This window comes from Asterias amurensis, chromosome 22 (assembly GCF_032118995.1).
Source record: "Asterias amurensis chromosome 22, ASM3211899v1".
In the NCBI taxonomy this organism is placed as follows: domain Eukaryota; kingdom Metazoa; phylum Echinodermata; class Asteroidea; order Forcipulatida; family Asteriidae; genus Asterias; species Asterias amurensis.
Window position 1 is genome coordinate 9,121,172 of NC_092669.1, and position 19,518 is coordinate 9,140,689.

Sequence of the window (19,518 nt, forward strand, 5' to 3'; positions counted from 1 at the left end):
TCACAGAGAAAATCAATAAGTACGTTTTTAATATGAGTACGTTTTCATAACAAGTTTTGTTTGACATGACTACAGAAAAGATTAAGGTAAAATGTATACAAATCAAATGATTGATCTAATTTGTTGAGAATAGGTCAGTTGTATTTGAGTGCACAATTTTAATAATCACTGATGTATACTAGCTCAATGATAATTGACATACAGTAACAAGAATAGACAAATAAAGAAAGTGAAATAGAGTTTAAACAATGTTTCCATGCTGAATAACAATGATAGATTATGAATAATATGGAAGCCACATGTACATGTACATGTATGACCAATGCATACAAATTAAACATGCTCATTTTTATGTACAACAATAGAAACATCTTTTCAAACTAACATCTTGCAAGAAAAAAACATATGCCACTTTCAAACAACACCCACAAGCATGACGATGGCAATGTCCTGAAGTACATGTATGTTCACTTGTATGGTCACTGTATTCATTCTCTGGCCCACATGATTGATATTACTGAAGTACAGAAACTTATCATTATTCTGCGTTCAATGAGACAAAAGGACGGCAACTAATCATATCCTAGCAAACTGAAATGTTGGAATCTGATTGGTCAACAGTCATTGGGTATACCCTAATGTACTCCTAAATACTACATTTTCTGCATAAGAATAAAATAGCTGTAAAATAAAGAATTCAGCTGACAATGTTAATCAGCACGGCAGTCTAACCACTTGATGCCAGGTGACATTAAACCCCCAAAACGATCACAAACACAGACATGAAGGCCTGATGATAAACACCCTTTATTTAATGTCCATGAGTAGCTATTACATGTATAAGACCTGTGTACAATGTCCATGCAGGAACAAGTTTGTTTGGTACGAGATCAACAGCAGGTTTTATGTTAGACTTGACTCAAGTCCCAATCCCGTGCCATCTCCAGAAAACTACTGTTTTGTGATGCTCTGCATTCCAAAACTTGTTCCGCTTGCGGGACAGGGACTTGACGATGTCGCAGTCGCCTGGTATATAAATGTATTCACTTATAAATATGTAACATTGTTACGTGATACGTTTTGACCAATCAAACGCACCCAAAAAGAAGACTAGTTCATTTGTCACTTGTGGGTTAAGTACTTAGTTGATGATTGAATTACATTTTTTAATAACAAATTAATTATAAAAAAGAAAGCACTTAATGTTCATTTGAATTTTAAGTAATACGTTGTAACATACATTGGGGTCGGTTTTGTTTGCAAAATTTGAATTTTGGGAAGTGCAATTAAACGACTTATGACACCGACACCCCCTTGCCTGCTAATGAGTTTACCCGCCCCACGTGCGTGCCGCGTATAGACGCGTGCCTTACAACGTCTTCTACTGTGATGTCACAGAGTATAATGAATATTTTACCGGCAGGTCAGCGCTTCCACGCTCCCATTGGTTTTGTACATCTCCCCATTTGGGGAGATTTTCCAATAACAACGTGCAGAGTAAGAAACGACTTCGTCAAGTCCCATTCTCGGGACCACATTTTGACGGCGAGCGCGCACTGTAATGTACGACACGGGGTTGTTTCATAGTAAGTTGAGGTAATAGCTAGGGACCTCTCACACGAGAATGGGACTTGAATCAAGTCTAGTTTTATGTCATACGTCTGTTTATTCCATTGTTTAGCAGAACTGTGCATGTACTTGTGGTGAGATAATAATAATATTAATAATATTAATAATAATAACAAAGAACACTTAGTATAAGCGCCGGTATCCGCCTAAAGAAAGCGCTCACTGCGCTTGAGTAGAGAAAGCGAATTAGGACGCTTTAGTTGTCCCGTACAAAGAGTTATCAAAGATACTGGAATTCATGCTCAAAATCTCCCTTTTGTGTACTCCCCAATTCCAAACCTCTGTAGTTTTGTCTGACAAGCCAGGGTTTGAGAGCTCTATAGGCTGAATCCCTAGTTTGTCTGCATCCAATATGTAACAGAGTATGCACTACACACGTTACAATATTCCACAAGCCGGCGTGGGTTCAAAAATAATCTTTTGGAAAAAAACGTATCAAGTAAAACATATTCAATTGTTCACACTCACTTGACTTTTGTTTACTGTTTCTGAAGGTATGCAGTAACAGCAATAATTTAAACTGTTACAACATGGTAGTACATGTAGATTGTGAATTGTATTGATCAAGAACTAATCACTTGATGTGCTACAAAGATGTATAAACATGGCTGAGGGGAACATGGGTGATGTACCCCACTGGGTATACCTTGATAATGCCCAGCTTCATGAGTGCGATTTCCAGCGCCTTGTGCAATGAGTTTATGAAGTTCTAATTATGCTAATATGTTACTAGGGACATTGATTAATATCCATGGGCAATAAACAACGAGATGCAATAATCAATAATAAATTAATCAAGAAATATAAAACATTTGACTTGATGTTTGTTTCCTCCTGCAATATATTACCATGTAACAAAACAATTTGTTATACCTCTGTGCAAAATGTGAAGTTTGATTGGTCAAGAACCAATCACGTGCCGTGCAACAAATACGCATGTATCATGGCTAATGATGCGCGCTACGCGTAATGCTCAGCGGGCTGGGTAACATGAAAAGTGATGTACACCGGTGTACAGCACCTTGATCGTTCCCACCGTTGGGCAATTTCAAGCGCTGTGCGAAACACACACGGGTTCGATCAACAGGTGAAGAATTGTTTCTTGTTTGAACTGTTCGTCTGCTTATTAAACCATGATTGAACTCTGCATTGCTCCGTCTTAATTATGTTTAAAGATGACAACAGAACTTCGAGAAGAGGATTAACAATGTTACCAAGGTATAACAAAACAATTGTTGCACGCTGTGACTGGGGTCCATGGGTTTTGTACACCCTCGGTGGCAAATGGCACCCTTGGCTTCGCCTCGGGTTCCATTTTCCCCCTCGGGTGTAGAAAACGCCATGGATCCCGTCACAGCGTGCAACAACTGTATATTGTTACCACAATGCATTGTACTCCCGTTGTTATAATTCCGTATTTTCTTATGTTTTAGTTTGTCTATTTTTCCATGTTCAGCGCCCTAGAGCATGTTTACACATGATTAGGGCACAATATAAGTTTTGGTATTATTATTATTATTATTATTAAAGACAGTAGACACTATTGGTAGTTTTCAAAGACCAGTCTTCTCACTTGCTGTATCTCATCATTTGCATGAAATAATAAACCTGTGAAAATTTGAGCTCAATCGGTCATCAAAGTTGCGAGATAATAATGAAAGAAAAAAAACACCCATGTCACGCGAAGTTGTGTGCTTTCAGATGCTTGATTTCGAGACCTCAAATTCTAAATCTGAGGTCACGAAATCAAATTCGTGGAAAATTACTTCTTTCTCAAAAACTAGGTCACTTCAGAGGGAGCCGTTTCTCACAATGTTTTATACTATCAACCTCTCCCCTTACTCGATACCAAGTAAGGTTTTATGCTAATAATTATTTTGAGCAATTACCAATAGTGTCCACTGCCTTTAACGATTGCATAATGACTATATGGGTCTCAGAATACTTTATTATTCTGCAAGTTAGTCTTGAAGACTGCTGTGTACGTGTAGTTCATTAACAGTCAAGTCCTTGATTTTAAAAGCATTAAACATTGCAATTATACATACATGTGAATATTATTAAGGGAATCAATGTGTGGTGAAGAGGTTTTCAACTAGTGGTTTAAACCCGCGCCGAGGCCTGGACTTGATAATTTTACCGAGACGAAGTCGAGGTAAATTATCAAGAACCAGGCCTCGGCGGGTTTAAACCACTAATTGAAAACCGATTCAACACACTTTGATTCCCATTCATAAATACATTTTCGGTCAAAAAACATCAACACTTCTTGGTCAAAAGATAAAATAAATGCAAAAATTATAATTCTTCAAATGATTTCTTTCAACACAACACCCCTCCAGCTATGAAATGGTAAGGCCCTCGGGTAAACAACTCCTTATAAGGAGATGACGTGCGCGTCGCGCGTATTCTGTGATGTGGCACAACTGTTTTAGCTGTTGCTCTCGACCAATAGGAATGAAGAAACTGTCTTACAAGCGCAGGTGCAAGCGCGCGTGTCATGTTATAACACTTTTTACTGGTGTTACATGTATATCATCCGTTCAGACAACCCCTCGTGATGCCCTCTTGACCAATCAGAATGGATAAACTGTCTAAGGTATTTATGTGTGTTCAATGTACACAATGTAAAGGATGCAAATATAGAATCTGACAGAGGGATATTACAATACATCTTAGCTGTTGACCAATCCAAACCAAGTATTCCAAAGCCTGCATGATACTTAGATCATAATTGGAGGTGGGTTGTCTGCATGGTACTCAAAGTGCATGAGAAAAATTAGCTTTAAGGTAACCTCATCTAAGGACTCAGCAATACCATATTTCATGTGACTGTTTTTGATGTAGGAGAGAGTGTCATGCCATATTGGGTTTGGATTGATGGTGTTTTGTTGAAAAAGCTGAATGTGTTTGAACTAGTCTGGTTAAACATTGCTGATCACATGAATGACATGTAGAATGTAATGGCTAAGTGTGATGCACAAGGAACTCAAGCTGTGGTTTCTGAATCCAAATAAGTGTTGCTTCCAAGCGTACCACATAAACCAGGTTTTCTCATAACCAGGAGTAAATGAATCTACAGACCAGTCAAAAAGAAGTTGATAGGGATTGGTGATGTTTTTTAAAACAAACAAATGACACTCAACAGCACTTTCTCCTGCTTATAAGAAAAAAAGAATGAAAGAAATTATCGTTCTTATTCAGAGTTTTTTTCATCAAGTGACTCATTTTGCAAACTGTCAACGGAATACTTGACGAAACAAAGGAATAGCTTTTTCATACCCTTTACTACTTACTCAGATGTTTAGATTCAGTCAAGCATTAACATTCCATGTACAGCTACAAACATGAGTGCTTTCAGTAAAATAGGCAAAACTTCTCTTAGAAAGGATCAATTTGTTTCATTCTTCATCTCAGATAAGCAGGAAAGAATGCTTGTAAATATGTGCTTGACTGGGGTTTTTGAGTGTCAGTTGGTGTTTTTAAATCATAAATCTCTGTCCACTTCTTTTTGACTGACCTGCACAAAGGATGAGGTTATTGATATGAACATTGACAACTACACTGTAAACGTCACTTTGCTCTCTAAGGAAGTGAGATGGTTTCAGGAATGCTGAAGGCTCAATGAACAGTTATAACAGCGTAATGTTTAAAAGCACCCCCCCTTAATAAACGCATTTATTATTGTTTCACCTCAGTGTATCACTTTTACATGTTCATGGGTGCGTTCGATTAGCTTCCCTGGGTCAACCCCGGTCTGCCTCCGGTACGTTCAAATACATGTTCGTAGCTTCGACGTCATTCCAGGGGCTCACCCGAGTCAGCCCCCAGTGCCCTGCTTGTGAAGTGAGTAACTTGGGGGCTGGCCCCAGTGCCCTGCTTGTGAAGTTAGTCACTTGGGGGCTGGCCCCTGGTGCATGACGTCACCAAGAGAGGGTGAGTGGTCGTTCAATTAGCTCATGGCAGGGGCTCACCCGAATGAGCACAGGGAGGTCGACACTTGAAAGCTAAACGAACGCACCCCATGTAAGTTCAAGGGATATAACCCCAGTAAGGAACATTTCTCTAAATTACATAGAAAATGAAAACAGAGCATTTGATTTCCAGAATCGTTCTCTGATAACAATTTTGCAAACTGACAAACCAATTGCAGAGCAATGTGGGTGTTTCATGTGTCATCTTGAGACACAGAGTGAGTTCAGTCTTTTTCAGAAACTGATGACTTTTGTCATTGCAATTACTTGGGCATGTTGTGTAGGTTATGAGAAGTTAAATGTAGAGCGTACCCTAGCTGCCAGTGTTTAATAAAGCAATCCTTAACATGCCACAGATTACTTTTTGTTAAAATAAAACAACACATTTTTGTGTACATCAAGTCCATATTGGACGGCATTCAATAGTTTGTGCATATCTTTAGCGAATAGAATATAACTGAGGTGACCAAATGATTGCCATTAAAAAGCCAATCAAAGAAAAGCAAACTGCAATACATCCACACAATGAGAGTGAAGCTATTAATGAAGTAACTTCTCATGCAATGATATGTAATGTTATGTGAAGAAAGATTTGGATATCTGTCACGGTAAATGCTCACATTAATGTCTTCAATGATCGATCATTCTTGCTGCAAAACAAACACAATTCATTGGTCATTAATCAAGGTGTATATAACCACCTCGCGTTATACATGAATGTTATTGATGTGATAACAGCTGGCTAAAAACTCTCACTTATTGCATTTAAGCTACAGATATGTAGAGACAGTAGAAGCATCTCAGATGTTTTAGAATTTGTAAATTTTTGCCAAATTATCATAAAAGCTATAGACTGTTCCAAGCACCTAAGTGCTGCGCGCTGCCTGTGGCAGCGCCGCCATTGCTGTGTCGCAGCAGCGCAAAGTTTGTACATGAGGTCATGACAAAATCACAGTCTTTTTAGGTTTTTTATGCGATTTCATAGTCCTGAATTCTATGTGAACTTGTTAATTATTTGAATGAGTTGCCTAAACTTGTTTGTATGTAAACATCTATTGCATGAAGTCTTTATGGCCATTTGGACACACTGTAAAGTACAACTCTAGGATCACTCAAAAGTCTCACTTTACTGTTTGTAGAAATGTTGTCACTAAACAATGGTTTGAATTAACATGTGTACAATGAACGTTATGAGTGGCTAAATAAAATGAAGTATTCAATTTGAAGACTGTGGTCAATATTGTTGTGTAGGTCCATGTTATAAAACTGCATGTCAGGAATCCAATTGTTGGGAGGTCCAGAAGCTTGCAGTGTTATCAGGTAGTGAGAGTCCATTAAGATGTCCAATACTGCACTGTACTGGGAAACCTATTGGGTTCATGCAAACAGTCCATGGAGAAATAATGTGATGGGGAACGATGAAATCACAAAGTAAACCTAGCATTCTTACTACACTGAGCAACCACAAGTCTACATGTATGAATGAGGGTTAGATTTCTACAAATAAATGAACAAATATTGCCCTAACAGAGGATTCAGTTTGAAGAGAAATTCATGTACTTTGGTAAAAAAAAAACACCAAAACACTTGATAGCTGTCAGGAATTTTGTTCACTTTTAATTTGAGGTTGTAGAAAGTGACTAACAGGGTGTTGAACTGATATTTCCTCAACACTTGGTGAACATGTTAATAGCGATGAATGTTTGAAGAGTTTGAAGAAAATAAACACTAAAAAACAAACAGATTTTTACAAATGTTTGTGATTTTGGACTGATTTTGCCACTTAATTCAAAATTATGAGTTAATGAAAGACCTCCAAAAACATTATTTAAACATGTCACATGAACCAGGAATCACAAATTTAATAAAAAGAAACTGTGAATAGACTATAAAGACTATAAACAATATTTGTAATTCATCTACTACTGGTCATGCTCACGGTGAAACGGCTTAAATAACTAATGAATTGGAAGGTGGTTAGATTAACAGATTTAAACTCTACTAATAAGCCACACTTCCCAATAGTAACCTACCTGTTGGGTCTGTCATCTGAGATAGACAGTCTTTTGCGATCTTTTTCAGGTTTCTTGGTTGAGCTGTGCCTGATGAGTGAGGAACGCTCCACTAATGAACGGCGAGTATCTAAATTCAGTCAAACAATATGTGTGAAAAAAGGACATAAACTGTAGCAAGTTTAAACGCTTTGATTCTGCAGCATATGCAAACCTATGAACCTGATTTATTTGTACAATACTCTTTAGTTGTAAAGGATGTAACAATTTCCAGTATTCAAATAATAAACCACAAGCAAAACTGACTAGATAAATTTTAAATGATTTGGGGTTGAACAAAGAATAATTGACTAGAGCAGGATTTGAACCAAAACGAGCTCTGGTATGTTAACCAAGAGGATGTTTGGTTGAGAACCAAAAAAATGTGGCTGTCATCGATCAATAGTTTCCATGAAATAAACCAAGACTTTTAATGAAACTTGATGCTAAACCTCTGACATCTACTGAACAATGGATGAACACAGGCCTGATACTTCACAGAGGCAACGAATGTGATTGCCTCCACGCCCCTAGTCATTGCCTTGGTGCCCTTGAAATGCTCCAGTAGAAATTCACAATTTCCTCAGAATAGGGTGCCCTTTACCAAAAAGAAAATGCCTTGGTGCCCTTGCCCTTTCAAAAAACAAAGCATACAGGCCAGTAGAACAGATGGCTGAAAATTGGCATAAAATAGTCTCACTCTGCCTAGAAGCTCAGCAGTATTAACCTATAAAATGTTTAACTGGTATTTGTGCAGTTTCTTTTGGCATAAAATCTTTCCTGAAAATGTAGCAAATAATTTGGGACAAATATTCAATTTTCTTTTGTAAATTGGTATGTATTTGCATTAAGAGCTTACCTCTTGGGAATGGAGAAGATGGTTTTTTCTTTCTTAGTGGTAATCCCATGGCATTAGTTGTTGTTCTACTACTGCCTCTATAAGGTCCAGGGTCTGACCGGACACTTGGACTATACTCATCAGGATCAGCACTAGTCACAGATGTAGGTGAACCTGTACATTACAATGCATCATTAGAGCTTGTACAAACCACTGCTAAAACCCATTCATGAATACTTCCTGCCAATGCCAATGCGATACAAACTTTGAAGTCACAAAATCACAACAAATAAATCGGGAGAAATGACTTGCACTCAACTCCTGCGAAATATTTGCAGCGAAAATGAAGCTGCAACGTCAGAATTTTGATGGCACAAAATCCAAATGAATAGTTCGGAAAAGTTGACTTGTTCTCAACTCCTGCAAAATATTCGCAGGAAAATGGAGCTGTGATGTCAAACTTTGTATCGCATTCGCATTAGCATTCGCAGGAAGTATGAAGGAGGCTTTAGTGTTTGCTAGAAAACATAAGTGTCACACAATGCACAGCAATGATCATCCAGGTCCATTGTAATTGTTATGGTAGCAATCTAAGAATAAAGATCAGATCAATAATACTGTTTTGAGATGATAGAGGTTGTCCCATCTCACAGGACATTTTCCATTATTCCCAGCAACAAGAGATATGAAAAGGTCAGTTACATGTAGTAGGATGCTTGCTATGGTCTCAAGAGTCCTTAAACAAAATGAAACAATGCAAGTCGTTTTGAGATTTTATTTATACCCAGAAACATGTAGTTGGCTGCAGTTGGTTGCGCGTCAGGTCACTCAATGTTTAGAAACATGTAGTTGGCTGCACTTGGTAGTGTGCGCGTCAGGTCACTCAATGTTTAGAAACATGTAGTTGGCTGCAGTCGGTAGTGTGCGCGTCAGGTCACTCAATGTTTAGAAACATGTAGTTGGCTGCACTTGGTAGTGTGCGCGTCAGGTCACTCAATGTTTAGAAACATGTAGTTGGCTGCAGTTGGTAGTGTGCGCATCAGGTCACTCAATGTTTAGAAACATGTAGTTGGCTGCAGTTGGTAGTGTTCGCGTCAGGTCACTCAATGTTTAGAAACATGTAGTTGGCTGCACTTGGTAGTGTGCGCGTCAGGTCACTCAATGTTTAGAAACATGTCGTTGGCTGCAGTTGGTAGTGTGCGCGTCAGGTCACTCAATGTTTGTAAAATCATGTTTGCTGATAATACTTGATCATGTACTAAAACAAATACGAAGTCTGCTCCTACCTACTTCAATTACTCAAAGGTCTGGGGCTGATTTCACAAAGAATTCAGATTGATCTCAAATGTGTATCAACTGTGATTGTTTTAATAGCAATGTGTGGTGTCACAACTTCAATCACTGACATTATTGACAACCCATCTCAAGATGACTCTTACTTGTCTTTGTTGGTGCTTTGTGAATTTGAGCACTGGGGTGGATTTCACAAAGAGTAAAAGACTAATCTTATCTCGAGTTAGGATGAGTTCCTCATGCTAACTTAGGACTACCCATACGTTTTTTTATACCTAACTCCTTGTGAAACTGACCCCTGGCCTTTTATTACACAAGTCTGTTGTCTTCAAAGGTGTTCTGCATCTCTGATCATTTTGTATGTATGGGGCACAATATAATTTTAAATATTATTATATTATAAAGGTCTGGCCATTTGTAACACAGCATATTGATGTTACAAATTAAAGTTTATCAGCTGGTTTTGAGTGTGTTAATGATGCATGGCATGTTGTTTTCTCTTCTTGAAGTGTTTGCAGCAATGTTTAACACAATCAGTGAGTCACTAGCATTAACTAGCCAACGCTTCAAATATTATAAAGACCAGTGCCCAATTTCACAGAGCTTCTAAGCAAACAAATTTGCTTAGCATGAAATTTCTTCTTTGATAAAAACAGGATTACCAACAAAATGTCCAAGTGATCACATTCAGGATAAGCAAACAACAGCTGAATACCAGTAACAAGCAACGCAACAAATGGAAATTTGGTTGGTAAACCTGTTTTTATCAAGAAACAAATCTCAAGCTCTATGAAATTGAGCCACGGTTGTGCCAATTTCAACGCCTTGGAATTATAGGCCATAATTTCCAAAAACACTTTAACATGTTTAACACGGTTTTGTCTTGATTTCGAAAACAGCAACATTGTAACTTTGCATGGTGGAAATACGATATAGAAAGATTTACGGTGACACCATGTAATGACTATCTCTAATGAGTTGGGGTGGTTCTGAAAAGAACCGTTGGTTTCAACTCAACGTTTCAATCAGTGCAGAAGACGATCAGAGCATACTGATCGAAATGTCAAGTTAAAACCAACGTGTTTTTTTCAGAACCACCCCAACTCATTACAGATAGTAATTACATGGTGTTACCGCTAACCTTTCTATATAACATTGTAACTGTGATGAATGCACGCTTATTATTCCCATACCATGAGAGACTTCAAGGAATTATGTGGCAGCTTGACCTACCTGTACCAGGGAAATACTGCTTAGTTTACTTGGAGTGTTTAAGCGAGTTCGCAATTCTGTAAGAATACTAACTGCATTTACATGGTAAGTCTGCTACCACATAATGTCCTCAAAAGTCTCTCACTCAATGTGTATGGTCACTGCAACATTATTCTTCAGGCATGATATTGGTCCTTGGAATATCTGATTGAGTACTAGGGCTGACCAAGTACACGATGGTGTACGCTGTCATTGATACACTTTTTTAGGCAATTTAATCCCCAAAGTCAGATTTTTCCAAAGGCAAACAAATCAGAAGTCAGACTCAAGTAGGAAGAATATCATACCTGATTCTTTCAATTATGTAACCGTTGAAATTTAAGTACAGATTAGTTTAAAAAAAAAACAATCCATTGTCATCTGCCATTAATTAGAACTAAAGTTTCAACATAAAGTTAACTTTTAAATGATATGTCCATGCAAATGACATGATATATGTTATTGCACATGATAATTGTGATTGAATGCAACCTCACATGCAGATAATACTTGCCCAGTCTAACACATCGCCATCATCACTGTGCCCCTACAGTACGCCATTAACATCACCAAACTTCAATTATGTACACAAAACACAAGTTTGAACTTTAGATGGATTAACATCAAATCTGCCTACAAATCGTTCATTAAAACATAGGATTGATCTGACAATAAAGGATAGAATACTATTGAGCATACTATTTAACATGCTCCTTGTATGGATACATGTCAGACACAATCAGCTCTATGATCATTGCAACTTCAGTAGGAATGATGAAGCTACTGCATGCTGGAATCTTTGCTACACCCATGGGATTTACTGTCAATGACTTTGCCGGCAGTAAGCCTAATAGACCGATCCATTAAGCTCCGCCCCATTGCATATTGACCAATCACAACGCAACGAAGGTCTGACACTAAGATCCTACATGCGTGCGCCTATCTTGGCGCCCGCGGCAGAGTTGTTCAGAAAGGCATTGGAGAGCCCCACGTGTTCTTGCTCACACGTGCGTCGTGGGCGGAGCCTACTGGATTGGTCTGTTAGACAAAAGTCTCCAATAACAATTCTTTGTTTTTATTGATTGAAGACAACATACACATGTGCCCAATAGACACTTCACATTACATGATTTTCCCATGAGTCAAAAAGGCAGACTTCAAACACCAGTAAGTAGTTGTAAAATAAACAATCTGCCCAATTCACTTATAAAGCTGTGCCTTGAAGCTCAACTTTATTTTTCACCTTCTTTCTTGTAAATTTTAATGATTCTAATTTCTTTCATGAACAGATTGTATGACTTGTGCACTCCTTTAGGATGTGAACAAGAACATCTTCAACATGTACATGTAGATGTTGTGGTGACTTTAGTAGATTTTAAGGCAAATGTCAGTTGACAACCCATTTTCAGAAGTTAGTACTTGAAGCAGAGATCTTGCCATGCTCCATTGGCTCATTTAATGGCCGACTATTTAGCTGACAAAACTCTTTTCTCAAACGGGACTTTACACTGTTTTCTTGTTCCCGTAGCACTGTGCACACTTCAATCAGGGCTTTTGGATTTCCCTTGAAATAATGGGAAACACTGTAACCATGTTCATAATAGCGACAGTCAACTAGTTATTTATCTCTAGTTTCAACATTTATACGTACACTAGCACTACACAGACATTCTATGATGGTCATCTGCAATTTTGAACATGTAGAGAAAAGTCAGAATGGAGCATTTTGAAACTAAGAAATTGATTAGAGTTTAAGCTTACCTATTGGTTCCTTACTGGCTGTTGTATCGAGGGCAAGATCCATTATATTCTTCAATAACGATGGTTTTTTTCGTGTTGGTGTCGGTGGGTTTGAATCTGAGGAATCAGATCTGAATAATGCATTGACTTTCTCCAAGAATGTTGGTGAGGAATGGCCATCTTTAGTGCTATCTCTTCTAGGAGAATCTGGTTGTATAGGTGTTGATGAATCACTACTGATAGATGTTTTATATTTACTGTAGCTTGGCCTTGGGGCAGGAGTATCTGAATCATACTGAAGGCTGTCTACATCAGCATCACTGTCTCCTTCCAGGTCTACCCCTGGTTTACTCTGTCAAAAAAAAAAAATACACAACTTAATGCATGTTGTACAAGTACACATGTACATGTACATGTACCATCACCAGACAAAGCTCCATAAGAGTAAATACAAGTCTTGCCTACATAAAATTCAACTTCGATAGTTGTGCAACATTTGCTCTGCAGTAATTACATTGTTCAAAACCAAGTGATCTTTTTACACCCGACTCCACCACCTTGCCCCAGTAAGGACTTATAACTACTGGTTATTCACTTTATTAGGATAGGGTCTTGACTCAATTAGTTATAACCAAATGCTAAATGAAAGCAACAACAAGTAACCCCCCACCCCCCCCCCTCCCACAAAATAAATAAATAAATAAATACACAAACCTATAACAAAATATTAAAACTTACAAACAAACAAAAAAACCAAACAATAAACATATCCCAAACAAATAATAATAATAAATAAACAACAAATCTCAGAAAAAGACAATAAACACTTAAAGGCAGTGGACACTATTGGTAATTACTCAAAATAATTATTAGCATAAAACCTTACTTGGTAAAGAGTAATGGGGAGAGCTTGGCAGTATAAAACATTGTGAGATACGTAAGAGAATTGGAGTGGAGTAGTTCTCAAGATAGAAGTAATTTTCCACGAATTTGATTTTGATCTGATCAATTTAACCGGGCAGACGTGGGTCGGTTTTAAACCTACCCATTCAAATCGGGTAATCAGTCTAATTAGTCTTATTAAATCTAGATATTGATCTATGCTTGGTGGCAAACACTGATTGAAGTCACTCTATATTGTAGTTAAGGGAACAGTTTTAGGTCGAGCAACACTTGCAAATCAGTCAAAACCTTTTGCAGTTGGATCTTATTGGACATCTAGAGCAAGTTATCAGTGGGCCAATCAATAGGCCAACTATTACATTTGGTGTTAGTTTTATGTTGACATTTTTACTTTTATGAATGTTTTTTGGAACAAACCTGTCCCAGCGTAAATGTACAAATATGTACACATAAAGCGAATGTGATAAACTAACATATTAAATACACCATGTAAGAGCTCAATAAAAAGTTAGTACATGTACTGTACATGTATGTACCAAAAAAAAATTCTTATTTTAGTTTTACCTAATGAAATAACATAAAAAGGTACAAAAGAATCAATATTGTATGTATACGTGTAAGGACTGCTTTTACACACACAGATTCTATCTAGATCTGAAGGGATTTTCTACCGTAGTAAGAAAACTCACCATTATTACCTACAAATCTACTGAAGCACTGAGCCACCTATGATGTAGCCTAAACTCTACATTATCCCAGCAGGAAATAGAACCCTTAGTTTGCCACCTTTTCCTCTCACAAATTAGCGAGGAAGGAGTTGTTAAAGAAGGTAAATAGCAAATAAAAACTTTTTAACAAACAACTTTTTGACAAATTGACAGTTTGCATACAGGCAAGCCGGCATTGGTTTGAGTGCATGCATACAAAGCAAGAAACCCTCTGAAACTTTTGGTTTTTCACAAAGTGACAGTTTGCATGCGGGCAACGCGCCATATAGGGGTGTGAGTGCTTATGCATACAAAGCAAGAAAACCCTCTGACTCTTTTAGTTTTTTAGAAGTGACAGCTTGCATACGGGCAACGCGGGATGTGTGTGCAAACGTTTTCACAAAGTGACAGTTTGCATATGGGGAAGCCCACATTAATGGGTATGAGTGCTTATGCATACAAGGCAAGAAAACCCTACGACACATTCAGTTTTTTAGAAGTGACAGTTTGCATAATGGGCAACGCGGTACATGTATGTGTGTGCAAACGAAGTAACGGTTTCCATACAGGCAACCAGGATGTACATGTATGTGCAAACGAACTAACAGTTTGCATACGGGCAACCCGGGGATGTGTGTGCAAACAAACTAACAGTTTGCATACGGGCAACCCGGGGATGTGTGTGCAAACAAACTAACAGTTTGCATACGGGCAACCCGGGGATGTGTGTGCAAACAAACTAACAGTTTGCATACGGGCAACCCGGGGATGTGTGTGCAAACAAACTAACAGTTTGCATACGGGCAACCCGGGGATGTGTGTGCAAACAAACTAACAGTTTGCATACGGGCAACCCGGGGATGTGTGTGCAAACAAACTAACAGTTTGCATACGGGCAACCCGGGGATGTGTGTGCAAACAAACTAACAGTTTGCATACGGGCAACCCGGGGATGTGTGTGCAAACAAACTAACAGTTTGCATACGGGCAACCCGGGGATGTGTGTGCAAACAAACTAACAGTTTGCATACGGGCAACCCGGGGATGTGTGTGCAAACAAACTAACAGTTTGCATACGGGCAACCCGGGGATGTGTGTGCAAACGAAGTAACAGTTTGCATACGGGCAACCCGGGGATGTGTGTGCAAACAAACTAACAGTTTGCATACGGGCAACCCGGGGATGTGTGTGCAAACAAACTAACAGTTTGCATACGGGCAACCCGGGGATGTGTGTGCAAACGAAGTAACAGTTTGCATACGGGCAACCCGGGGATGTGTGTGCAAACGAAGTAACAGTTTGTACACAAAAAAATGGCATGATTGGGTATGAGGGCTTACGCATTAAAGGCAAATTGGCCCTCTGACACTTTAAGTTTTTATGAGGTGACAGTTTTGATACCGGCCTTGTACAATGCCCGCTGTGTGTTTGTAAGTTTTCAAGAAGTACATGTACCTTTTCTGTGCTCAGGCCATTTCGCCGAAATTTGTGCACACAAATAGATATATGGAGAGTACCGTATGTGCAGTATAAGCGTACTTAAGCTTGTCGAATGCTAAATACACTTAAGCCAACTGGTCTAAATAGATATATGGAGAGTACCGTATGTGCAGTATAAGCGTACTTAAGCTTGTCGAATGCTAAATACACTTAAGCCAACTGGTCTTAAAAAACATGAACTAGGGATGCGTTCTTCTGGCTGTAACAAATAACCGCTATGGTTATGGTCATTGGCCAGTGATTGACCAATGGCCAATTCAACCAAAAAGTTATTGGATACCACTGCAAAAATGCATTGTATGTCTTCTTTAGCCGTATAATACCAAGCAAACATGGTCATGTGACACCTTTAGACCAAACTGTTTAGGGTATTATGAACAAGAATTTTAAACATTATAAGATTTTTTAAATGGGTCATTCCATGTCAAATCACCCAAAAAAAATACAATTTTAAACCCTACCCTCTTTAAATTTGCTCAAGTTTTTTTTATGGGGTACTAATGGCTCAACAAGCTCAAATTTCAATTTTCAGCTCTATCCGATAAACGGTTTTCGTGCTACGGCATGCACTTTCTCGTTGGATTCGGTCAAAATGCGCCTGACCTCTGACATTCAAACAACCATAAATCGGTAACCATTGGGTCAAATTTGTTGAAATTGGTGTCTTTTGAAAGGAAATTGCATAAGCTTTCCAAATCTGCCATTACTTTTTTTGTGGGAACATGTTTAGGTTTAGTAACCTTTTGACCTTTACTTTGACCTTGGATTTGACCTTGTGGATCATGTGATCTGGAGATGAACTTCGGTGAAAATTTACTCCCATATGTTTTCTCAACAATATAAAAAAATTAGAGATATAATAATTTTGGCTTGCTTTCAGGCTCCGCTCAAAGTTGCCCTACTTGCCTATTCCTATTCAAAGTACATGTACATTACATACATGTCCATACATATGTATATCATGATGTTGCTAGAGGTCCACTAGTCTCACTTGATATACATACTATGGACATGTATGTTATGTACATGTACTTTGCGTAGGAATAGGCAAGTAGGGCAACTTTGAATGGAGCTTGAAGGCATAAATATTATATCTCTAATTTTTTGATATTGTTGAGAAAACATATGGGGGTAAATTTTCACCAAAGTTCATCTCCAGATCACGAGATCCACAAGGTCAAATTCAAGGTCAAAGTAGAGGTCAAAAGGTTATCATACCTAAACATGTTCCTACAAAAAAAATAAAGACATATTTGGAAAGCTTAAACAATTTCCTTTTCAAAGACACCAATTTCAACCAATTTGACCCAAAGATTACCGATTTATGGTCATTTGAATGTCAGAGGTCAGGCGCATTTTGACCGAAATCAACGAGAAAGAGCATGTCGTAGCGCGAAAACCGTTTATCGGATAGAGCTGAAAATTGAAATTTGAGCTTGTTGAGCCATTATTACCCCATAAAAAAATTTGAGCAAATTTGAAGAGGGTAGGGTTTAACCCATTGGGTGATTTGACACGGAATGACCCAAATACAAAACTACTGTTACTCTTCATCCAGGTTTCTAAATGAGTACAAGTGGTTTTCTATTTGATGTTTTGTAGGTTTAGTGTTTAAGCTCTAACAACAAGCTAGGATTGTCAATACCTCTTTTCGGAGAAATTGACTCAACCACAGCTAAGTAACAAACAGATTGAATACAAAATATGTTTGGTAAAAACAAAACAAGATCAGTCTTAAGCCCGGTTCATACTTCATGCGAAGCGAATTTGACGTGAATTTGACGTCACAACCCTCCTTTCGCAGCGATATTCGCAAGTGAGTTGAACTCGGCTCAACTGCTGCGAACTTTTCGCTGCGAATTTGTGACGTCAACATTCGTATCGCATTCGCATTCGCAGGAAGTATGAACCGGGCTTTAGACTTAAATTTAAATGTTTCTGGATTAGTTAAATTGAATACAGTTTTCTTTAAGATGAGATTATATGTCTAGATATAAGTTACTGATGATAAACACAAACCAATGCATACCCTCCATCCCGCTGTTAACTCTAGCTCTTCACCATCTGATGACTGTAGTAGCAGCATATCATGGGATACACAAAGTGGGATAACGTAGGAGGTAGGACAGGCATGATAGGAATCAGGTGGTAAAGGGGTATGACATATTGAGACAAGCAGTATTAATATACATGTACCATTACATTCAATTCTTGTACAGTTTGAATAACGTGATATTCAGATTCAATCAGCGTGATATTAAAGAAGTGTTCAGAATACGCTTCTCTTAATATTCATGCATGATGACATAATTCTTACCCAAAATGAGGCTATAGGTGCATGTCCGCCACCACTTGCAGTGACTGCACCTTTGGCCTCGTTTTGGGCTAGAATTGTGGCGTACATGTACCATGTGTACTCATGCATAAAATAATATTAGGGGGCGTATAATAAGAAATGTACATGGTTTCCTGTATTGATCTAAAACCTTGAAAATACTGAGAGATTGTGCTGTTTTTTGTTTCATTCCAATTAATAATTACTGTGATGATGGATGGATGCAACTCTACATGCTAGTGTGGCTTACCTCTGGTGATGTAGATGTGTCTTGACTACTAGATGAATCTGTTTCAGGGAACGAGTAAGCTGAATCACTTTGTGACATGTCTGTAGGGATCTGTAGTGTATCTGGTGGATGGTAGATAGAAGTCTCATCTACTTGACTCTTGGCTCCTGCATTCTCTTCATTATCTGTAGTCACAATTACATTCAAAAGCTTTTTTGTGAAATTTGAACAAAATCAACCGAATTAAACAGAAGTTATTATTTGGCATGTTTAGGGTTTTTGTTTTCACTCCAAATCTAGTACAGTAGTAGGTATGCAACTCCTTTATTTGCTACAGTTTCCACAAAATGCAAAGTTCTGCCACTCTACAATCCCGGCCAAAATGCTTGGGCCACCCATTCCTAACGCTACATAAAACCATTCCCTGTACACTTCCCACTGACAATAATCATGATCTTCCCCGTCCCTCGACCCCCCGCTCAATGTTGACTGGAACACAGAAGACTGTGCAATCAGAACCATCATTGAAAGGGGGCAGGGGAGCCCAACGAGATATGGCCGGGATTGTAGCATAAAGGGCTATTTGTTTCAGCGATCATGTAGAAAACCAAAAAATTGATCTAATTTGTGAGCATTGGATATAACTTGCCCCATCCATACACAGCCTTGAAGATACTACATACCTTATACATCTCCTTCATCCATACACAACCTTGAAGATACTACATACCTAATACATCTCCCTCATCCATACACAACCTTGAAGATACTACATGTACATACCCAATACATCTCCCTCATCCATACACAACCTTGAAGATACTACATACCTTATACATCTCCCTCATCCATACACAACCTTGAAGATACTACATACCTAATACATCTCCCTCATCCATACACAACCTTGAAGATACTACATACCTTATACATCTCCCTCATCCATACACAACCTTGAAGATACTACATACCCAATACATCTCCCTCATCCATACACAACCTTGAAGATACTACATACCTTATACATCTCCCTCATCCATACACAACCTTGAAGATACTACATACCTT

General features: G+C 38.3%; 1 protein-coding gene across 7 annotated transcripts in view; it reads right to left on the reverse strand.

Moving 5' to 3' along the window:
- Positions 1–19,518, reverse strand: part of LOC139954089 (MAP kinase-activating death domain protein-like) — an 84,272-nt gene that overhangs the window by 42,752 nt on the left and 22,002 nt on the right. For 4 of the 7 annotated variants that reach the window (XM_071953758.1, XM_071953757.1, XM_071953756.1 and 1 more), the window contains exons 10-15: positions 18,472–18,635; positions 17,916–17,957; positions 12,798–13,128; positions 8,514–8,666; positions 7,637–7,745; positions 6,224–6,253 (exon numbers count right to left, since the gene is read on the reverse strand). In XM_071953758.1, the coding sequence (XP_071809859.1) occupies positions 6,224–6,253; positions 7,637–7,745; positions 8,514–8,666; positions 12,798–13,128; positions 17,916–17,957; positions 18,472–18,635 (829 nt within the window). The remainder of the gene's footprint in view (positions 1–6,223; positions 6,254–7,636; positions 7,746–8,513; positions 8,667–12,797; positions 13,129–17,915; positions 17,958–18,471; positions 18,636–19,518) is intronic. The other 3 variants (XM_071953759.1, XM_071953761.1, XM_071953760.1) reach the window with 2 other exon arrangements.